General features: G+C 39.5%; 1 protein-coding gene and 1 pseudogene across 4 annotated transcripts in view; both read right to left on the bottom strand.

The window, feature by feature from the left end:
* Window positions 1-24,297, bottom strand: part of LOC124783285 (ribonuclease P protein subunit p21) — a 51,724-nt gene extending 27,427 nt beyond the window's left edge. Inside the window, exons 1-3 of one of the 4 annotated variants that reach the window (XM_047254008.1) lie at window positions 23,937-24,294; window positions 10,498-10,575; window positions 5,131-5,231 (exon numbers count right to left, since the gene is read on the bottom strand). In XM_047254008.1, the coding sequence (XP_047109964.1) occupies window positions 5,131-5,231; window positions 10,498-10,575; window positions 23,937-24,005 (248 nt within the window). In that variant the 5' untranslated portion in view covers window positions 24,006-24,294. Of the gene's footprint in view, window positions 1-5,130; window positions 5,232-10,497; window positions 10,576-22,535; window positions 23,007-23,222; window positions 23,441-23,936 lie in introns of those variants that run through there. The other 3 variants (XM_047254009.1, XM_047254010.1, XM_047254011.1) reach the window with 3 other exon arrangements.
* Window positions 503-619, bottom strand: LOC124727729 (annotated as a pseudogene).
* Window positions 24,298-24,971: the final 674 nt, after the last annotated feature.

Below are 24,971 nucleotides of genomic sequence, written 5' to 3'. Positions count from 1 at the left end.
CAAACAAGAAAAATCTACACTGTTCGTTTGGTTTTTTGCAACTTCCACTGACATAGAAGCCACAATCACATTATGGTCATTAATACCTTCTTTTATATTAACTTCCTCAAAACGATCAGGTCTGTTTGTCACCAAGATATCTAATATGTTCCCATCTTGAGTTGGTTTTCTAACCAATTGCTGAAGCTTGTACATTGAAAGTGCTCCTTGAATAACTTCACGAGTCTCTGCTTCTGCCCCCTGTGGTAAACGTGTAATTTTCCCAGTCAATGGATGCCAGATTAAAGCCTTCACCTATAAAGCACTCCATCTTCAGGCCATAAGTGGCCCATCGGGACTATCCGACCGCCGTGTCATCCTCGGTGAGGATGCGGATAGGAGGGGCGTGTGGTCAGCACAACGCTCTCCCGGTCGTTATGATGGTTTTCTTTGACCGGAGCCACTACTATTCGGTTGAGTAGCTCCTCAATTGGCATCATGAGGCTGAGTGCACCCCGAAAAATGGCAACAGCACATGGCGGCTGGATGGTCACCCATCCAAGTGCCGGCCACGCCCGACAGCGCTTAACTTCGGTGATCTCACGGGAACCGGTGTATCCACTGCGGCAAGGCCGTTGCCTCTCCACCTATAACTAATGGATAATTTGGATATTTATTTCCTATGTACTCTAGACTTTCCCTGAAACATTCTGCGAGGTTTGTTGCGGATGCTGGTGGTCTATAAAAACATCCTAATACAATGATCAATCCTTGTCTGATTGCAGCTTTATCCAGACTATTTCACAGTCTGATCCAATATCGATTTCAACTGGTTTAAACAGCTTTTAACTGCAATGAACACACCACCACCCATAGCATCAGTCCTATCCTTCCTAAACGTTGTCCAATCCAAGTTCAAAATTTCACTGCTACTTATGTCCGGTGCCAACCAGGTTTTGGTACCTAATATAATATTGGCATTGTTACTGTTTATTTCGGAGAGTAACTCGGGGATCTTGCTACAGTACTTCAACAATTTGCTAACATGAGATATAGCATATGTAAATCCTTTGGAATGACCTGTTTAGGTGAGCTAACAACTTTTACAGTTGGCACACCCACATTAGTGTCATGAACTGGTAATTTTTCAGGCCAACGGTTTGTTTCCCGTGGGGAGGAACCTAATCTAAAAAAAAACCCTGTGCACACAAGTACTGTGTTACCCATGTAGCTGCTTCCTGTGTGTAGAAGGGCATCCTACAACCTTCCACCCCATAGTGTAGGTCAAGGAATCTACAACCATTTGCGTCACAGAGTTGACGATATTGGTGTGACTATCAACCAGCTGTCTAATATCATGAATGGCCACCACCGAACTGTGGCCAAGTGCAAGGTAGACCACCTTGAAGCACAACATGCAATTGAACATAACATGCCTGATTTCAATGGTTGCTTCACTATGGAGCCATTTGAATCCTTCCCTCAATCACCAGCTTTTCTGAACTGTGCATGTTGGTACTATCCTTACAACACATTCTCCACTCCTGTAATTGTCCTGGCCTCAACCTACGGCAACATACTGTCCTCCATACCCTCCACTGAACAGTTTCCACTCCCTCTGCCCTATCATTTCCTTCCCATTCTTGACTCCCACCCTCTCCGTTTGACACCATCTGTCAATGCTCCCACGCATCTTTCCCTGTTCATCTCCTTTTTTCACTCTGTTTTCCTCACCTCCCTGCCCCAAAATGTCCTGACTCTGTGCCTGTTGGCGTTCTAGTGCATACTCTACCAGACAGTGTTCCTCTCTTGCCCCACCCATGCACTGCTATCCCTTTTCCCTTCCCTGCCCCTTTCAGATTGCTACTTCCATTTCACGTGATAGTAACAGTCTGGTCCAAGATGCCTGAGTTGGCAGTCATGCTTGCATGAGGCGTGGTTGCTTGTGTGAATGAATAGTGTGTTTCATTTTCTGATGAAGGCTGTGGCCGAAAGCTTATGTTTAAGTATGCTAACTGTGCCTGTCTGCAACTTAAAGCATCATCTTTATGGTAAGTAGCAATATTACCTTTTCCTACATTGTTGAAAGCTTGCTTGAAGTCTATATTTGATTTAGCATAAAATAAGTGAAAATTTTCTTTTGTGTCAGAACATGAGATACTTCTTGATCTGGAGAAACCATTCAACTTTGATGAGAATCTGTCAGAACTATGAAGTGTCAAACAATGCGGGGTTCCCATTTCCGTATGTATGAGGGGAAAGGTGAGAATACTGGGAGGTTGTATTTTTTTTTTTTTTTTTAAATACTGAGAGGTCGTGTCTTTTTTTTTAAATATTGGAGGCAAAGTTGTGAAGAAACTGGCAAATAAATTTATCTGCAGGCTGTATTGTGACTAGGTTTCACAAAGTGTAATACGATGCTCTGAGATGCTTAACTACCTCCATTGTGAGCAATGTCGTCAGGCTACTGGAACAATACAACCAACCAGAATTCCAGCCAAGAGTAAGCTCCAGTCTAACAATGAAATGAAGAGGGGTCACAGTGCAACTGACCAGTCCATACAGGGAGTGGACATACACTGATGCAACACCAAAAATAAATGCAGAGTAATGAAATTTCAAGAATACATTTGCCAAGTTAACACATGTAAGTGATTAACATTGCAAGATCACAGTTCATGTAAACACAAGAAGCCATTGCAAATGTGAAATGCTGATACATTAATAACTGGTGTAACTGCCAGAATGTTGAATGCTAGCATGTGAATGTGCATGCACTGTGTTGTACAGGTGCTGGATGTCAGTTTGTGGGTCAGTTAATACAGGGACAGTTTATGCTGTTTGTGGATGATGTTGGAGTTGTCCGTTATGTCCCATCTGTGCTCAACTGGAGACTGATCTGGTGATCAAGCAGGACAAGGCAACATGTTAACTCAATGAAGAGCATGTTGGGTTACAACAGTGTTATGTGGGTGAGTGTTACCCTGTTGGAAAACAACCCCGGAATTGCAGTTCTTGAATGGCAGCGCAACAGGTCAAATCACCAGATTGACACACAAATTTCCAGTCAGGGTACATGGGATAACCACCAGTATGCTCCTGCTGTCAAAAGTGCACCCCCCAGACCATAATTCCAGGTGAAGGGCCAGTGTGTGTCGCATGCTGACAGGCTGGTTGCAGGCCTTCAACTGACTTCCTCCTAACCATGACACAGCCAACACTGGCACCAATGCAGAACCAGCTTTCATCAGAAATCAATAGACTCCACCCTGCCCTCCAATGAACTCTCATGTGACGCCACTGAAGTCGCAGATAGCAGTGGTTTGGGGTCAGCGTAATGTGCACTACAGGGCATCTGGCTCAGACCTGTCCTTGAATTAACAGATTTGTAACAGTTTGTTGTGTCACTATGGTGCCAACTGCTGCCGCAGATGCAATATGATGTGCCAGTGTCTTCCTTCTATGTAGTGCCACATGGCCATCCAGGGCCTCATCTTGCGACTGTGCATTCTCATGACCACCACTGCTGGCAATCGCGAACAGTGGCCTTTTTGCAATATCGCAGAAGGAGCATCCAGCTTCTTTTAGCCCTATTATACAACCTTGCTTGAACTCTTGAGGTGTTGATAATGGCACCTTTGTCACCTGAAAGGTATTCTTGACTAACAACTGACCACATCCAATCTCAAAGTCACAAACATTACAACATGTATTTAAAACAAACTTGATTCACATCCTCTTAGTGGAACCACTAGCACCAGTCTTATGCGACTGTTGCAGAACTTTCTTATATGTCATAGAACACCACTGTGTTTAATTTGAGTGACATTTCAGAACAATATTATAGATTGCTACTAACCGTAAAGATGACATCAAGCTGCAGACAGACAATTAAGAGACACATGTAAGCTTTTGGCCACAGCCTACATCAGAAAACACACACACACACACACACACACACACACACACACACACACACACACACACACACACACCCCACTCTTTCAAACTCACATGCTCATATGACCAAATCCATCAGCTAGAACCACCTGCACAGTGCCTGTGTTGTATGCAGGTGACTGTTGATACAGTGTGGTTTGTAAGTAGATGCAGTTTGGAAGGCGATGAATAAACACAGGAGAGTAGAGAAAGAAAAGACATGAATGGTGTGTCTCTTTCTTTTTCTGATGAAGGCTGTGTTCAAACTTCTACACAGAGAGTGCAGTGTACAGTTTAAGTTAGGCAAGTAGTTTAGTTTAATAGCCTTTGTGTATGTGATGCATCTAATACCTTCACATGTCTGATTTCTGGCAAGTTCAGTGAAAACTTGATTATTTAAACAGGTAGATATGGGGATGCGTGTTTACTTCCTGTATATTGTCATAAATTAATTTGGTTATGTGATCTGAACACTAATTTAGACTGAATAAAATGAAACTGATCAGAATTTTATTTCAATCACCTCTGATTCATTTACAAATCTCTTTATTAAATCTGCATAAAATGATCTTTTAAACAGTAAAATGAAACATAGGGGCATGGAAATAATTGTAAGGAACATCACTTTTTTGCCTCTGTTTACAGTAACAAGATAAAATTTTGTTTTCAATTTGTATCCAATTGTAACTGAAAATGTTGTAATTAGCTCTTCATTCATAATGGTCATTGTCTTAATTCATTAGGGTGTAACACTGTCATTTACATGTAAAATAGGCATTTGGCTCATGAATGCATGGCCTTATTGCTAAAAAATTAGGCGTCTCCTTAAAGGGGGATCTTCACCACTGCATTCATAGAGTTGAAATGAGCCTGATATTCAAGCAAATACATCTCTTAGTTGAAACACCTATCTTTTAAGACGACATTGTATGACTTGTGGTTATAGCAATACTTATTCTTTTTTACTATTTTTAATTATCTCTTCAGGCATTTGGTGTCTTAAGTCACAACCCATCTGTGCTATCAATAGGCTTAGCATGTACGACAACATGACTACCAATCAATTTTAAAATTTTGCAATTTGGAGTGGTTTTAATGAAATATTTTACAACTATTCCTGATAATGGAAACTCTCAAGTAACCTTTGAGGTTTTTAATTCAATGATCTATGGTAAAGAAAAATTAGAATTTTTACTGACTAGAGATACTTACATACGAAGAACTGATTTCTTTGATATGCTCCTCATAATAGCTCCATAATGGGTAGCTATGTCAAAATGGTTTGGATCCTTTAACAGAAGAGAAGCTGCTGCCTGCAATAATGAAAACACAGAAATAACACAACTGAAGAGTAGCAATTGCTTATTTTTAGGTTCTGTCCGGGACAACACAAAGTTGTCTATCGTTCTTCGGTACTGCATGTGTGAGGATTGCATATTACTGTTAGAATTATGTCCTGTTTGTTTTGTTTTAGGATGAAAAAACAACTAGAGTCATATATGCCCATCTCAGAACTGTAGAACATGAAGACAGAGAGAGGAGTTAAAAGCGGCTACACAAATTCCAATCAACGGAAGAGAAGACAGCTAAACACAGGGATGTGGAGAAAGGTCTATAAAATATGCCATAGAGAAATGGAGGTCCTGAACTAATGATTAAATGTCCACTATATTTGTACAGCAGATAAAAAGTAAAATGCGGTTGGCAGCCCATGCGTCATTTGCTAAAGCGCAATAATTCAGACAACAAACGGGAACATTAGCAAATAAAAAACACGCATTCCAACAGGAAATGGTGGACGGTCAAAGGTTGATGGCAATGAGCACAAAGTGGTGGGGGAGCACCACTTAACAAATGGCCACAGCTACACTACTGGCCATTAAAATTGCTACCCACAAAGATGACATGCTACAGACGCGAAATTTAACCAACAGAAAGAAGATGCTGTGATATGCAAATGGTTAGCTTTTCAGAGCATTCACATGAGGTTGCCACCGGTGGCGACACCTACAACATGCTGACATGATGAAAGTTTCCAACCGATTTCTCATACACAAACAGCAGTTGACCGGCGTTGCCTGGTGAAACATTGTTGTGATGCCTCGTGTAAGGAGGATAAATGCGTACGATCACGTTTCCAACTTTGATAAAGGTCAGATTGTAGCCTATCGCAATTGCGGTTTATCGTATCGCAACATTGCTGCTCGCTTTGGTCGAGATCCAATGACTGTTAGCAGAATATGGAATTGGTGGGTTCAGGAGGGTAATATGGAGCGCCGTGCTGGATCCCAATGGCCTCGTATCACTAGCAGTCGAGATAACAGGCATCTTATCCACACGGCTGTAGCAGATCATGCAGCCACATCTTGATCCCTGAGTCAACAGATGGTGACGTTTGCAAGACAACAACCATCTGCACGAACAGTTCGACGACGTTTGCAGCAGCATGGACTATCAGCTCGGACACCATGGCTGCAGTTACCCTTGACGCTGCATCACAGACAGGAGCGCCTGCGATGGTGTACTCAATGACGAACCTGGGTGCACAAATGGCAAAATGTCATTTTTTCGGATGAATCCAGGTTCTGTTTACAGCATCATGATGGTCGCATCCGTGTTTGGTGACATCGCGGTGAACGCACATTGAAAGCATGTATTCGTCATTGCCATACTGGCGTATCACCCGGCATGTTGGTATGGAGTGCCATTGGTTACACGTCTCCGTCACCTCTTGTTCGCATTGACGGCACTTTGAACAGTGGACGTTACATTTCAGATGTGTTACGACCCGTGGCTCTACCCTTCATTCGGTCCCTGCGAAACCCTACATTTCAGCAGTATAATGCACGACCGCATGTTGCAGGTCCTGTACGGGCCTTTCTGGATACAGAAAAAGTTCGACTGCTGCCCTGGCCAGACATTCTCCACATCTCTCACCAATTGAAAATGTCTAGTCAATGGTGGCCGAGCAACTGGCTCGTCACAATATGCCAGTCACTACTCTTGATGAACTGTGGTATCGTGTTGAAGCTGCATGGACAGCTGTACCTGTACACACCATCCAAGCTCTGTCTGACTCAATGCCCAGGCGTATCATGGCCATTATTATGGCCAGACGTGGTTGTTCTGGGTACTGATTTATCAGGATCCATGCACCCAAATTGCGTGAAAGTGTAATCACATATCAGTTCTAGTATAATATACTTGTCCAATGAATACCCGTTTATCATCTGCATTTCTTCTTGGTGTAGCAATTTTAATTGCCAGTAGTCTAAAAAGACCGCACAACCTTCTTAAAATAATCTCACAGCGAGAGGGCCGAGAGGAGGTCATCCACGCCACTGGGAGAGGCTTAATAACTTGAAGCTTGTTCCCATGACGGGAGGACCAGTGGTGATGCCAAACTGACACCACCTGCTGACAAACAGCAACACAGAGGTTGTTGGAGGAAATGTAAGAACTAGGGGCCTGAGGTGCGAGGACTGCAGACTTGACAGCAGTGTCAGCGGCCTCATTCCCTGGCAAACCGATGTGACCAGGAACCCAAATAAACATCATAGTGGCTCCTTCAAGAGAGAGCAAGTGACAGCTTTCTTGAATCTGTTGCACTAAGGTATGGACGGTGTACAGCACACAAGAGGCTTTCAAGAGCACAAAGTCAGAGCAGATGATGCAATTTAAAAGCCTGTGCCATTGGAGGTACTGCATGGCCTGATACAGGATAAAGAGTCTACTGTAAATACCAAGTAGTGTTCTGGATGACGATACCAAAAAATGTTGGTGCCAATGATGAAGGCACACCCAACACCACAGACAGTTCATGAACCATTTAGTGTATGCAAAGATGCTATCGCGAAGTTCCGTGTGAAGGTCATGAAACTGAAGGCGATTGAGTGAGGTTGGAATAATGTCCTTAGGAAGCGAATGAAGGCCTAGGTGAAAGCATGCCGGTGCATGAAGCTGAGGTGGTGAAGGGTTCACATCCAGCAGGATAGTGCCAGGTAGCGTGAAGTTAAGATGCCACTGCAAGAGCTGAAAGGCAACTGGAGGATGTAAGAGAATAGGGGCACCCCCACACTGGCAATGAAAGGAGTCTTCGAAGAAGGAGACATAGGATGGGTGGTCATGCATGACAAATGGCATGCTTATCTGCTGAGGAAAAAGTCACGGCAGTAGGACAGAGGTAGTTCGCCAGGTTCTGCATACGGACTCTCAAGCGGGCTAGTATAAAAGGCACCTGTGGCCAAATGGATGCCACAATGGTGGATGGTATTGAGACTGCATAAGAGGGACAAATGGGCAGATGCATAAACGAAACACCCAAAGTCGAGTTTCTAATGGACAAAGGACCGGTACAAATGGAGGAGGTTGGTTCAATCTGGCCTCCAGGAAGTACCACTAAGGACAAGTAGGGTATTGAGGGACCACATACAGTGGGCCGCCAGGGAGGACCAAGGAAGTTCCTATCGAGCATGACCCCCAGGAATCTCATAGTTTCAATGAACGGAAGAGCAACAGGCCCAAGATGTAAAGGCGGTGGAAGAAACCAACTGCACCGCCAAAAATTCAGACAAGCAGTTTTGTCAGATGAAAAATTAAAGCCATTGTCAATGCTCCATGAGTAAAGATAGTCAAGACATCACTGAAGACACCATTCAATGAGACAGGCCCATGGAGAACTATAATAGATAGCAAAATTGTCAATGAAAAGGGAGCCGGAGATTCCCAGCAGGACACAGGTCATTACAGGGTTAATGGCAATAGCTACGAGCATGACACTCAAGATGGAACTCTGAGACACACCATTTTCCTGGATTAAGGTGTCCGACAAGACAGAACCCATGCTTACCTTGAAAACTTGGTCTCTTAAAAATTCCTGGAGGGAACAGGGAATGAGGCCACGGAAGCCCATGTGTATAGTGTACGGAGGATACCTGTCCTCTAACAGATGTCTTAGGCTTTCTCCAAACTGTAAAACACAGCCAGTCTGGGAATTCTGCAGAAAACCATTCATGACATGGGTGGACAAAGTGACAAGATGGTCAACTGCAGAACAGCGCGCTTGAAATTCCCCTGTGCAGTGGTTAGTAAATGGCGAGACTCAAGCCACCATACCAGACCGGCATGAATCATACATTCCATTACTTTGCAACACAGCTGGTGAGAGAAATGGGGCAGTAGCTAAAACGAAGGTGTTTGTCCTTACCAGGCTTAGGTATGGGTATGGCAGTGGCTTCACACCAGCATCTGGTAAATGTGCCCTCTGCCCAGATGCAGTTGTACATACAAAGGAGAAAGTGCTTGCCCGCAAGAGAAAAGTACAGCAACATCTGCATGTGAACATCATCTCGCCCTGGGGTGGAGGATCGGAATGAAGTGAGAGCATGATCCTGCTCATTTCCAGTGGAGGAAGTCTGATAGTGGGAGGAGCTCAAAATCTCTGCAAAATGGCGGCCCAAGGTGTTGGAGATGGCAATAGGGTCCACTATGACATTGTCTGCTATTTTCAGGCAGGAAACAGGGAAGTGGACCTTGGTCCCAGAAAGCTGACCAAGGTTGGCCCACACAACGCAAGACGTAGTGGAACTGTTAAAAGAACTAGTACATGAAATCCAGCTAGCTTGCTTTCTATCCCAAAGAATCCGATGACACTGTGCATGCAACTATTTATAATGAATGCAGTTTGCCTTCATAGGACGACAGTTAACAATGCGAGAGCATGTCTCCATATGCAAATGCCATTGCGGCCACCTCAGTCTACCGAGGGACTGGGACACGGCACGGTAAAGAAAAAAAGCAAGGAATGTATGTACTATTGTGCTTATAATACTTGTAAGTTGATAAATGCTTCTACTTGTTCTTGTTGCTGTAAACTTTCACGGGGGGAAACAAAAATTGTCAGTACTATAGTAAGTATCCAGTAATAAACAAGTGTACCAGTCATTCACTAGAACAAACAAAGGGAGATGAAACGTCAGGCACAGAAACAAGTCTTAGATGATAACCAATGTGACAAAAATCACCATGGTTATAAACTGAATTAAAAAAAAAATGTGATTAAGATTGCTACTGAAAACAGATATAAAATATCCAAGACTGCCTAAAATGAAAAAATATTATGGTGACAATTTCACAACTAGTCCAACATTAGTCATCTGCTCAGCATGTTCTACGTATGATGATATGTATTTGAGACCCTTTTGTCAAACCAAAAGAAAGATTAAGTTCTAAAACTTATCGAGGAAATGTTAGACAACATGAAGAAATGTTAGTTGCCTATAAACAAGTTGATGACCAGTATTATACAAGACTAGTGGTTTGTTATTTGAACGTGTGCCAGAACTACGCCATAATAATGATGTAGATACAGAAACACACAGACAAATATAAAATCTATGCTAATAAAGAGCTTGGAAAAAAAAGTCTTGGTTCAGGTTACCAGACTACATAAATTGGCTATTCTTCTTACATCTGTCTTTGCAGTGACAATTGAAACTAACAGCCTTTTTGTTCTCAGAGTATACAAATGTCAGTATTGACAAAAAGGAAATGTGTAAAGTTGTTAAGGCACAGAAATACCTGGTATAAAAAATTCATTCTCTGAAATGCTTCTTCTTCCTGGAATTTCTTCATGGATTTTTTGTTTGTTGCAAATACCTGGAAATAAAGTTTCTTTTTTTAAGTTACACAGTGCAATGGAAGTTACAATTACTACAGTATATTTATTTTAAGATGGCTGACTAGATCAGTAAACACAAAACAGCATGTGTTGATAATTACACTGCTGGCCATGTTTCTCTTCCAGAAATCACATTTTAATGTTGGTTGGTTGTGAGAAGCTCTTGTTATGCCTCGTCTAAAGAGGCTAAACGTCTACCGCCATGTGTCGCAATTGAACACTGGGTTGACTATGGTCTATTGAGACTATGGTTTATCATTCCGCACTGCTGCTGATTACATTTGTCAAGACCCCAAGAAGATCATGCAAATAGAACCTATGGGTTCAGGAGGGGGCATCGATAATGCCATACGGGATCTCAATGGCTCCCCTTGAGTAGCACCAAAGGTGACATTTTTCTCACTAAGCCAGGCAGATTCTACAGACACCTCACATATCTTGAGTCAGCTTGTTAGCAGCAAGACACATTTCCATATGCATACTGTGGTGTTGTCTAGAGCACTCGTCACTGCCTCACAGTGGCAACTACTGTTGCAGCTTCCCTTGGTGCTGCAGTCGAGAGAGGTGCTGGAAGTTGCACCAGTTCTGTGTACAACCTCATGACTGAGTTAGTGTGTAGATGCACAAAGTATGATGTGATAAATTCAGTGGTGCTACCATATCTTTAATATGTCAATGACATCTTTCAACAAGATAACAAAGCCTTATGTTACCTGTGCTGTCATGATCTAAGCACAATATAGAGGGTGTCCAACTGTTCCCCTGACTGGCACATTCTCCATATCTTTCATCCACTGGAAGCATTTGGTCATGATCTGCAGAGAGACTTTCACATCACCACTTAGCAGCCACTGTGACTGATGGATTTTGGCATAGAACTGAAGCAACACAGCACGATAAGTACAGCTCTATTCCAAGCACAGTTCGACTCAGCCCAGCCAGGTTAGAACCACTGTTGCTGACAGTTTGCAGCTCTGTGTACTAAATTAGCATCACTTAGACCCCCAAGGTATATACAAATTTAAAAACATGTTCTACCCTCCCTGGTGTCTTAATTTTAATGGACAGCAGTGTATTTAGCAGTTTGTCATATTTCAGATACGTGAGACATTTACAAGAAACTGGCACTAATCACTTCTACAGGCAAAGTATTAGAAACCACAGATGCATAAAAATATTATTGTCATGATTGGTTTTTACACCATCTACATATACCACTAACACTCTTTGAGCATTTGCATTCAAATGTTTTCTCAAGATGTCTGTACTGAAGCACTTGCTTCATAACAATCTTTTTTATTATTGCCCTACTCATTATACATTTCCATATGGCATAACTTTGCACTTGATTTATTCTAAAGAGGCCATTACTTAAAGTGCATGTGACCTACCTATAGCTAAGTCTTGCTCAATTCCCATGCCTCAGCCACATACACGCCAGTATTTTCAACAATTACATTGTAGGCACAGTGTTTCATGTTCTTCATTATGTCTGTGCTTCACAATACAGAGTACAGTTTACACTTTTACTGTTTTGTGAAATGATTGCTATTACATATTTGTATAATTTGCAGCTTTTTGTTTTATCTGATTCAGTGTCAATGTCTAAGTTGTTATAACTGCAAATTTCTGTTTCCTGCATATTGATTATTAGGGATCCCATTCTCAAAGTATTTCTTTCAGCTTTCAAAGCACACAGAGACTCATCCACTGTTACACACACTGTACAGTTTATAAACTTACCAGATGGGATGAGAAAGAAAAACTTCCTTCTCATCCTGCCCGGTAAGTCTCCCCTGACAACTTTTGAGGAACTAGCTTACAACAACAGAAGACTGGGCCAACTTTCTGAGAAAACCCTTAATAGCTCAGTTTGGCTACTACAAAACTTCTTTACTGAAAGTGCAATAAATGACCTCAAACTCAATTCTTGAAGAAATAAACAGGATTTAGGATAATTTTTAAAAAGAAAATGAATTCTTGTTGCAGAAAGTTCTTGATTGAAAGAAATGGAATTATTGTTAAATATCTTGACTGTATTATTGTTGTTCTGTTAATGAGATTACACTACAATGGACAGCTGTGACGATGCCTATGGTGCGTGTCAAAGGAAAGAATGAAAGTACAATTTCATTAACATAATTCATTTAAGTAACAAGTACCTACAATTTCATTGCACAGCGAGCCATTTATAAAGGAGATTTGTGTTTTTTATTCCTTGACTGATGACACACTGGCAGCTGCCTGGATATATTATTTGTCATATTTATAATCCAGACCATGTATGTGACTACTTCTCCGCCAGGTTGCAGTGAATCAATTGATAAACACACTTTTTATTAATCCTTAACTATATTTTACAATCAGGAAATAGAGTTGCAATTCCAGCAAACATGCTACCCTGTCCATGTGTGGAAAAGACAGACGAGAGAGATGGGACAGACCTACTCCGACCTGAAAGAAAAATCTGAAGATGTTTTTCCACATTTTCTACAGAGAGAGCCTCATTAGCGCTTAGAGCAGCACACTCATGTGTACCATTATTTATACCACTGCATTTACATTGATGCAATCTTACTGGGACAAAGGGAAAAGAAAGAAAAAAATCACATGAACATATACAAAAACAGAAATTTGTTAATCTTTTCTTGTTCCTATTTGTTATACTACAAACAAAAATTACCCTACTGGCAATATCTGTGATTTTGCCAAGGTCTTCAACTGTGTACATCAGAATATTCTGCTACAGAAACTAAAATGGTATGGCATTACTCATGTGTACCATTATTTATACCACTGCATTTACATTGATGCAATCTTACTGGGACAAAGGGAAAAGAAACAAAAAAATCACATGAACATATACAAAAACAGAAATTTGTTAATCTTTTCTTGTTCCTATTTGTTATACTACAATCAAAAATTACCCTACTGGCAATATCTGTGATTTTGCCAAGGTCTTCAACTGTGTACATCAGAATATTCTGCTACAGAAACTAAAATGGTATGGCATTAAAGGTCTTCCCCTGGCATGGCAGGAGTCACACCTTAACAATAAAAAAGTGTCACATTATCAAATGATACAAGAGGAGTAAGATTAAATTCAGACGGGGAAACAAGTATGGTATGGTCGAAGATTCAGTGTTTCGCCTGCTCCTATTCTTTGTCTACATAAAGGTATTTATTGGAAACATTGGATGACTCTTCAAAAACGGTAAAGTTAGCTTAAGACTTAAATATGGTGATAAAAGGCCCAAACACATCCATACCTGTTATAGTCAGGAGAATAATGGAACAGGCTTACAAATGGTTCACAGACAACACCTTAATCGTTACTCTTACAAAACTCTTATTATACTATTCCAAACAAATAATGACGACTTCAGGTACCAGAAGTTGAGATTAATGTGTTTAAACTGGATGTGGCCCCATGGGTGATGTTGCTGGACACCAAGATGGATAATAAACAGATGGTATCACCATGTGGATAAATTAACCAAAAATTTCAGTTCTGACTGCTGTGCACTCACAAAATCTCACTATGTTGACCAGCAGATGATTGATAGCATACTTTGCAATATTATCACTAAGTTTATCCTTTTCTTGGGCATTGCACCCTATGGTGGAAAAGTGTGTGTGTGTTTTAGTGAACTGTGCAATAAGAAAATTGTGTAAAATTGATAGACAAACAAATCATAGAAGCCTTTTCAGGGACCTAGGGATTCTTCTTACACTTATATCCAATCATATACACCCTAATGGTACTTCTTGTTAATAACAAGAGTGAATTAAAAAAAAAAAAAAAAAAAAAAAAAAAATCAGCAATTCAGAACCAAAATACTAGAAATAAAAATTATTTTCATACAGACTATGCATCCCTCTTTATTGTTGAAAATGGAGTTCAATACTCAGGTGCAGAATTCTAGAACAAGTTGCCAGTGGACTTTAGGCAGGAAATCAGAAATCCTCAAATATTTAAAAACAAACTAAAAGAGCACCTCATTACCCATTCCTCAATTTATTAGAATATATGTATATATCCATGTGAAGTTACATAAATGCTTGATTTGAAGTATTACTTATAAAACTGTAACTGGGTAGTACAGGAGGACGAGGTGGCATTTCTTCCATCGCTACCGGAAGGAGGAGGGAGGAGGGGGGGGGGGGGAGAGAGAGAGAGAGAGAGAGAGAGAGAGAGAGAGAGAGAGAGATATTGTTTTTCTCCAAAAATACACATATAACGTAATCTGGAAGTAATTATTATAATTGTCAGTAAGTATATTAGTGCTAGCCATAATTTACTGTTAGCACATTTTACAGAAGTAGCCTGAAGTGGTTGCTTCTGCTTGTTAAAGCATAACTAATTGTTCACAACCCTGAGGGCTCTCCTTCATGATGGGATAGACAGAACAAGTGTGAATGAATGAATCTTAACATGACTACACAAGTACACCCATACATTACAGTAGGAAGGGCATACAAGATCTGCGATGACATTGTGTTATCAAGACGTGTCATCTAGTGATCAGCTACAGTAGTAGACAGATTTCTAGCAGAAGAGGGTCTCAATTTGATATAGGTACAGTTTTGCTTCTTATCTGTAACTACCCAGCATCTCCTACACATCAACGTCACGTACTAACTTCCAAAGAATGCTTTATTTACTTGGCCTTGAAAAGGGTGGGGACAGCTTTGGACAAAAATATCAGACCTGCAACCAAGACTGACTGACTTCCTTCATATCAAATATTAGACCTGTTAAGTTTAAAGAGGCTTCATGTCGAAGGGGCATTTCTAGCATATAGAGTACATGTTCCTGACCTGATCTAAACACTTCACCAATTCGCACAACTGAGCTACGGAATGATGCCCTTCCCAAGCCCAAAAAGCCACACATTTCATTGTTTTATCTTAGACTACAGTAGCTGACATGTTTGTCAGAACTGTGCCAAAAACTGAGTTCCATAAAATGTAGCTGGAAGGGTTGGCTGGATCACTTTGTACAACTTCCATCTGAGGCTACAATTACCAAATTGTCATCTACTGATGTAACAATGTCACCACAATGAAATTATTGATTTATCATCACTTCAAACAAAAACTAAGGAGATCTGCAACCATCTTTGACACTAAATGGTAATACAAGGCTTGGTTGCCAAAACAAAATTTTATTTATCATTCCATGACACATTTCAGGATAACCGCATCATCAGACCTTAAAATCAATATGAAGTATCTTGTCACTTCCTATTCCATTCCTTAATATCATCAGCACCAAAACTTCAATACCACTAAAGTCTCAGACCTCCACAGAGGTAGCAGGTTATATGGTAACATGTCCTCCAGACCATGAAAATGTTATGCTTAGTTTGTTTTGCCACAGGGACAATCTCACTTATTGGAGACACCAGTCAAGAGGTTGACTTACTTTAATTATCTCCACTCTTAAGTGTTATCCTTCTGTGCAAATAACTCACAACAAAGAAAATTTCCTTTCTGCCAATAAGGGTTGTCTGAATGTGCAGAACCCAAGACCCTCCTACCATAATCTCTTTAAGAAAATTTATATACTTTCTGCAACTTTCCAATATAACTATTACATTATGAGCATCATGGTTGACATTCCTGTGCACTATGAAACCAATGAAATGTATCATGATCACAACATGAGAAGGAAGAATGACATCCACTGATAACTTAAAAATTCCATCTCACATACAGAAAAATTTACAGTATTCCAGTATCAAAATATTTAATTTGTTGCCAAATAACAAAGGCCTATGTAATAACAGTGAAGTATTTGAAAATAAAAAAATGTTTTGTGAAATGATTTAGCTAAAAATAAGAAATAAAACAGATTAGAGAAACATTAGACATTCCATTTGCTGTACATGATTTCAAATACCAGTTTAAGACATGTCTAATGTCTTTCTAATCTATTTTATTTCTTACTTTTAGACAAATACTTTCACACAGCATGTGACTGATTTTTCTCATTTTTTTTTATTTACAAGTTTTGTTCAGAAAGCATGATCTTATTCAAGGTGTATACACAAACAAGGAAAATATTCCCAGATTGTTTCCAAATTCCTGGTTAATGCCCTCTGACTGAGTCAAAATACGTTGTTTGGGCTCCGTTCAAAAGACATTCATTTTCTGAAACCAAGGACAAAAACCTACCTCTGGGACAGCTGATGTTCAAACCCAAAGCACTTTATGTGCATTAAAAGCCCAACAAGTACGCATGGCAGGGGAAGTTTAATGCTTCTAAAATAGCCTTCTTATCAAGTGGGTCATGTGGTGGGGTTCATGCTGTACATACAGTGACTCAAAGAAGCATGAACAACAGCTACTGCTTGTAAGTTGGCGACAAGTTGCACAGATGACGTGTGGCATGGTACTTATGACCATGAACAACAACAACAACAATTTTTTCTTGTGGATAGAGTAGGATCTTAACAAGGTACGTAATTTTCAAGTGTCATTCCTGCACACCAAAGTACAGTCATTTTTTGTGTGTTACAAGTTTTTGACTCCTCTACACGAGTTTCAAATCCATTTATGTCTGATTGATTTGGAGAAGCCGTTAACGTCTCTAGCTGGAAATGGTGTTTGTACAAACAAGTATACTGAGACTTAATATTTTGTTTAGACCTGTTGGCTTTACAACACCTGAAGATGCATGTACATGTATTTGTAGCTGACTGCTGATTAAGTCTGAATTACTTTTAAAACCGTTGCAGTGTATGTGGTGAATGTTTAAGGCTGCACTGCCTTTGGACTCTCCCCCTCTTGCCCCCCCCCTCTCCCTCTCTCTCTCCCTCTCTCCCTCTCTCTCTCTCTCTCTCTCTCTCTCCTCCCCCCCCCCCCCCTCACAAACTGAATAGCTGCACCAGCCTCAGTCACCAGTAGTCACTGCTGCCAAACCAAGTGAATCTTCACTCTCCTCAGCTTAAGAGTTTATGATTCATTCATATAATGAAATTTACCTAAAAATACTGTCCGGCAATGGAACAACAATTTAGATACGCATATTGTTCTGATTTATAATACAATTTTCTTTTAAAATGCACAAAAAAGGTAAACAAGATATAAAAAATTTTAAGATATAATCGGAGATAAATGCATTAAATATTTAACTAATGAAATTAAAAAATCCCAGTTATTGATTGAAACTTTCACTTGAAAAATACTAGTTTCATTCTGCATTGCTGATTGGATGGGGAAAATCGCAATTATTTCTCTGATCTATAGTAGATGCAGGCAGTTTCCCTAAAATATGGTCTTTTACCACCTAAAATTTATCTTCCTTTGATGGAAATGTAAATATGTTCCCATTTGCATCATTCATTCTAAGAAATAATATTTTTTAAGCATTTTGAACATAAATCACCTCCCCCCCACATAAAAATTTTGAACTTTATTACCAGCATAGCAACTATACCAACATGCCCTAGAACTGCAAGGCAGTATGCTTAATTATTCCAGTTGGGTAGTGAGTAATATTGTTACTCATTAATAAGGAGAAGTAGGTGTAATGTCATAGATGGTTAGGTCTGCTCTATTGGAACTATTCCCATCCACATTTGATCTAATTCCTCCTCATTCTCTGCAGTGTGCACGGCAGAGTTATAAAAAATACTTAAGCAGTGACTTCTTCCACTTGCAATTTTTGCAAAGTCCTCTACACCAGATAGTATATTTCCCAACTTTACAGATATACTACACTGCACACTTTCCAGGTCCAACAAACCTAGCTGCAGCACCTTTGCTGTGTGATGTGGCTAAGTAGTGCCATGAACTGTTTATTTCATAGCAATCTCTCAAAAATGTTAAGCTGTAGGAGAGGAAATGATGCTTACACTGACTGGCTGCACCATCAGTCATGAATGTGACCATTTCTACCACTGAGCGTGTAAATAATGTGTTGCATAATTTTATTTCTGAAAGCATGCTCTGAACAGGATTTAATTCTGCAGTTTAACAATATAATTATCTGAAAAATCTACTTGTACCAGTGTGTAGGCCATGTTTTTGTCTTCAAAAAACTTGACTATCGTGTTTTTATAAATGTGTGTTGTAAGAATTGGGGTAGCCTACTGTAAAGAGCACCAAGACTGACCAACAGTAACATGAAACTCTTTCAGACTGACTTGCTGGTTCAAACCCCCAATTGGGTTCATTCAACCATCTGCTTCAGTAAGTTCTTGTTCAAAGAGGGCTTACCTTTCAGATATACATTCGCAACCCTCACATTTTGAAATCGTGCAAACCTGTTTCTCTTGACTGCCGACTATAGTACTTTATAAAGCCACAAAATTTGGTCTCGGCTTATAGAATAACCTAGCTGTTAACTTTCATTTCTTATAATAGTACCAGAGGCAAAAGTTGTGCAGTGTACCCTGTGACCTTGATGCAGCCAGTTTTATTTTCATGTGGGGTAATTCCTGTGTGTGTTTCTTTCAAGGTCGTTACTACATAGCTCTTCTGAAATCACCTTTTCTGCCTTATCTTTCACTATCGCAAAAGCTTTCATTCCAGGAGTCTCCTAAAAATGTCATCTTACATTAGCAAAAGGTTTTTCTGGGCCTGGATTTAAGCTTTCCTAGACTTCTAGGTAAAAATGTTGCCACATCTAACTGCTTTCTTTAATATGGCTGTAAATTTATCTGGAGTTCTGGTGTTGGTGGCACAGGCATCACCGCTTGCCTTCAATGCTGCTTCTAACTTAATTTCTGCATTTTCTGTGATTAAGTTTATTTGCATCCTAAGTTGAGCATGAGTTAAACTTTGTCATTTCAACATTCTCTTTTCCCTATCTCCTTTGTTAGCCTCATCACCTAAGCCGTTTTCCATAAATCACTTCCAGTATTCTCAGCTCATGTGATGATAAAGTAAAAATGAAGGGACTTGTTGGAGAATTGTGGAAAATATTGTCATTGCCAGAAATGATGCAATATCTCATTTACATCATAATTATGTCTTTTTACCATAGTAAGCTTCTAACAACACAATACATAAAAATGCTTTTCTAATTTAGGCTTAATTCATATTGACCTTCCAATACAGTCAACATTCTGTTGCAGTAAATAGGAAATGAGTAAAATTGTATTTTTTTCTATAGGCTAAATTGAGGTTTTTTTTATAACCTGGCACTTTCGGTGTTTCCCACAGAAGATACTTAATTAGTTTAGATTATAGATGAATAAAGACTGTTCTTTAAAACAGATAACTGCATTCTCCATGTATTATGCACCAATTTATTCATCCCCTCTTTAGTAAAGAGGATTATTGGTTCACCTTTCAGATGTTACGCTTTTACTGTGTATTAGTTTCTTCTCTCTAAAAATTGCTTTTCTTTTACAGCACTTCCCTCCTTTCCTTACACATTCCCTCCAACATTTACTGAAGAAAACCAACAGACAACTGCCTAAAATTACAGTATAACCAATGTATAACTATTCAATGTGCAACACTTTAAGAGTCACTGAATGTCAGCCATTCCATACTGTGATACTATGTATCTCAAAGTTGTACTTGCATGTCTATTTTCAGCCATCCATAAAATTGCATTGTTGCTGAAAAGTTCAGGCTTCTTTCAGTAATGAAATAACAGATGATAAAACCAAACCAGACTGGGAACCTTACTAATAAAATAAATTACATAAAAGCTATTGAAATGGGGTGGCTTAAGATATTTGTAATTATTTCTGAGATATTTTGTTAACAGATGTTTTCACATTACTTTGTTGCATTGCTTTGACAACTTAGTTTTCAGGGGTAACTAGAAGCTGAAATGTTAGACAAGTTACAAAGCCATTTGTTCTATCCAGCACTTAACATATAGAGCTTCAGACTAAAAATTAAAATTTTAAAAATGTTTCAGCTAAGAACTGGTATAATCAGATCTGTAATACTTTTTTTAGTTTTCTGATTTATGTCCAAGTTCTCATGGAACAGCCCTAATATCTATAAGTTTGCAGTGAAGTAACTATTGGCCCTTAGCAGCAATTTACAAAAGTGAATAATAGTGAACCAATGAATACCAAGGAGATGAAGCTATTCTAAGGCTTGGTATGGATGGAAGGAGTATGGCTTGCTGCTCTACAAACACATTGCTCAACAAAACCAACATTGCAACACATAAATGCATGTCCAGTAATTATTACTATGGTTCCAAATTTTATTGCTTAAGGTTCATTTTTTAAAAAAATGGCAGTTCAATATGGCAATAATCTAGCAAAAAATTCTACCACTCCTAGATACGGATGAAATGAAATTTATAAAGATGTTTTATCCTGGTAAAGATGTTGAGACATTGGTATTCAGAAGATGCTGTAGCACCCAGACGGTAGGTATCCAATAAAAGAAATTTTTACAGAAAAAGTCGTCTAAATTATGTGCAACTAATGGCAATACTTAAGTGCTAAATGCATTTGCAGAGCATTCTTCATAAGATTGACAGGAGAGAAACAAGCTTGCCACCTAAAGTGTACTTAGCGATGTCAAAAGGACCAAAATGGCAGGAAATTTAAAGAAAATAATTTTCAGAAAGTAATGAGTTGACACAGACAAGCATACCCAACTTTAAAGCACACTCAAGGTGAATGAAAAGAAAATTCAGAATGATTCATATCTGGTGGCAGGTCAAGGCACAGACGTAGTGCAGTGTTGCCAGTTAACAACTGAACATTGTGGTACACATGCTTTGTGCTTGAAAATGTGTACCCTGCAAAGTACATCTCACTTGCTTTTGTAGAGTTTGTCTTATCACCAGTCAGTGGTGACAACTTACAACAAACAGAATGAAAATTCATTAAATAACCCATTACAATCATTTTTAATCCTCACATTGGCTACAACATTCAGAGCTAAGCATCCTGAACACTACTAAATAATCACTGTCCACAAATGTTCAACATATATGGGCAGAACAAGCCTGATCTTTACACCCTCATTCCTAAAACCAACTACTTTCACCATGGAGCACACAGTAGCTATAGGTAATCACAAACATCACCAATAAAGCACGAAGCATCTTGTGAATGCTCCCAACACCATACCTATCCTAATATACATCACGAATTCAGGAACTGATCTGACAAGACTGGTCTACATGTGAAGACCCTTAATGTAGGGCTGAAAGATGAGATGGAGCAGTAATAGTGGAGAAGAAAACTTGCTGATGACAAAATCATTGGAGAGTAAGTAATAACTGATATGTTGCAAGAAATTTCAAGGAATCATGCTAATATTTACATTGAGTTTGGAAACCACAAAAACTGAAAAGCTACTCAAAATGTCAATATAACAAGCTCAAAATTTAACTTCTGAATATCAGGCACTGAGTTAAATTGTGCAACTGAGAAACTTCGGATTGTTCACAAAATATTGTTCTGCCAAATGAATATGTCCAAAGTTCAACTTTTTCAGGCTAGCAAATTTAAAGTTTTTAGCTCAAAACTATATATTTCTAGAGAAAATTGGGGCGTGATAACTACTGAACTAGGACTCGCACCACATGTCAGAGAGATCTACCTGGCTCGTAATGGTAAGGGGTGTCTGCTCATTTTTCAGTTTTTGACAATATCTTGCAACCAGGCCACCTGTATATTACAAGATGTTCTGAACTGCCTAAATTTTATCTTGATTGTTTCAATTCTGTGCACAAGTTATTTTTGTACAGTGTACTTTTGTTTTGGGTTATCTTAGATAACCAGACTTACTTTATTGTTTGGCACAGGAAAGGCCACTCACCAAAGCAAATTTATATGTAGAGAACCATAATATGGAATAAGTAATGTCTAAATTGTTAGTTTAGTTCAAATGAGTTTATGAAATTTTGCTGAACTTCATACAGCACATAACTATTCCATACTTATAAATATTGTTTTAACATTCAGAATACTAAACGCAGTGCCTTAGGGGTTACGCTTACATGAAGCATGTATGAGCCTCATTTCAATGCTACGTACCACGGCAATCAAAATATCGTCATTCGTATGTTAACTAGAAACTCTGTATAAGTATGTATCACTCAATCAGTCATAAACATAGGGATGATGCAGCTGTTACTGTAATGTTATTTGGTCTGGCGAAATATTCGATACACGTAAGAGGCTTCGGCTAGGCGAAGCCAACGAATGTGAAACTAAAAATTGCTGATTGTGGTGACATGAGCCTGTTTAAAAAAAAAAAAAAAATCGCCTACATCACGTTATAGTCACAATATTGTTTCTGGTATTTGTTACTGGCCATAGCCGACGACTCGTATCCAACATTTCTCCATATCCATGTTATTAATGTACGTCATTAATATGAAACTGCGTGGCATTCAGTCTCTTAGGAACAGATGAAAATACAATGCTCAGACACAAAAACCACTTCCATGGCATAATATGGAATGTGTACAAATGCAATAATATTTAAAAACAAACACACTACTTAAAAATTGCTAAGCATTTCACTTCTACACAAAACCAATCTTCGTAGTAGTCTCTCACGATCACGACGCCAAATATAGATTCTGGTTACAACATTGAAAAAAGAACAGCTATGATTATGGAGAATCCTATTGCTCATGTAAAGTAAATCCCTATTTTAAAAAAAAAAAACTATAATTTACCGTACTAGTCATCCCCATCAACAATTTCGCGTTTCATATTCGCATCCGGGAGCAATCCTATTTTGCCGTAGCAGGGATAAACTGTAACTACATCTTTCAGGAAAACAAAATCTCGTTAAGGAGTTTTTTTGCCACCACCCAACACCGCAAATTTTACAAATACAGGTTCTGAAATATGTACAGTTCATCTGTTTCCCGGTCAGCCTTCTTATAACAGAGGATTAGAGAGATTTCCACATGCCCTCTTAACTCTGCGTGTGGATCAACGAATCTTTCTAAGGCATATTCGATTGAATGGTTGACAAATTCGTTTTCGAATCTGCCAGCCGCCGGTAATTACTTTCGTTCCAGGCAAGATCAAGTGCTTAAAAAGGGACATCAAAGTTTATTTATACCTCGAATTTAATAACTATAAAGCACATTCGTGACTCCCTTTAACTGCTTCCAAACACCTATATCTGCTCAATTTCGTTTTTCAAACTTCGTCCTTTCCTACACTTACGAGTTGTGATTCATCTATTTTAACAAACTTTTTACCAAGCACAGCAACACTGCCATTCATCACAATTAGGTACAATTAGGTAACACACCTTCCTACAGACATCATAGTAATCGCAAACAGTATTTGAAGATGAACCAATTTCGGAAGGAATGGTTTCTAACGCATATTCTTGACGCGCATGGTTCACCAAACAAGTAAACTTTACTTTGTACCTTGCCACTAGACGAAAAGCACATTGTACTGTCCTTATTCTGGGGTAATTTCAGCTTATCTGCTTCCATGCCTAATTACGGATCTCCAATACAGCTTCGCTTATTGCCTCACGTAGTTCACGAATTCCCTTTCGACCCACTGTCAAATAAGACGTTCCTAAATGCTGATGCTCCCGCGAACAAAACTCAAACCTACCCTGACCCTCACACTACTGCCTGCCAAAGTGACGTCAATTTGACGTCACTCGTAATCTCGACGACTGCAGGAACTGCTACCGAATTTCGTTAGCGTTCGACATGACGTGCTCTCGCGGGACCCGAGGCCTACGATTCGAATCTTTCCAACACATCTTTCTCGTTGGCCTCGGCGGTCCCAGAGGAATCGCCTCATGACGTCATCAGAAAGGCCGAATGCATGACAGCGCTACCTGGTGACTAGATCTGTAAGCATCTCTGTTGTCGTTGGCCTCGCCGTTGTCATATGTGACGTCATAACCTGTCGGCCACAGCCTTTATACAGACTTGCCTTCAGCTGTTGCTTTGGAACGTCAAGTCAATGCAGAATGTTTGAATGGAGCTTCCGTTAAGAGAATTAAATGTAGAAACTAGGTTCGAATGCGAATAATCTCGATTATGGTGACATACTAATGTGCAGCATAGTCAGAGTTACAGATTAGAGCCTTACGTGATTGACTGAAGCCAACTGATTAAGAATTATTAGTTGAATGGCAGAGTAGTTTAGAGCATAACACAAATTACGCATTCAGGACAATGTCTCTAAATGTTTTTTAACATATTAAGTTCAGCTTACCACCGAAACTTTTGCACTACGAATTAGTCTTTGAACCCATGCCAGCAGCGATAGCAAATGCGTAAAAACACATCAAATACGGTAAAGGATACGTAGTGGAACGCCCCTTGCATGTTTCCCCTTTGTGTACGATATCTGTACGTAATATGCATCAAAACACGCGCCATATGCTTGTTCATTTTCTAATATATGTTTTTGGGCATGACCTAGTAGCTTTGATTTTA

Source organism: Schistocerca piceifrons, chromosome 1, assembly GCF_021461385.2.
Source record: "Schistocerca piceifrons isolate TAMUIC-IGC-003096 chromosome 1, iqSchPice1.1, whole genome shotgun sequence".
NCBI classification, from domain to species: Eukaryota; Metazoa; Arthropoda; class Insecta; order Orthoptera; family Acrididae; genus Schistocerca; species Schistocerca piceifrons.
The sequence above is the reverse complement of the archived record's forward strand: the minus strand, read 5'-3'. Positions and strand labels throughout refer to the sequence as shown.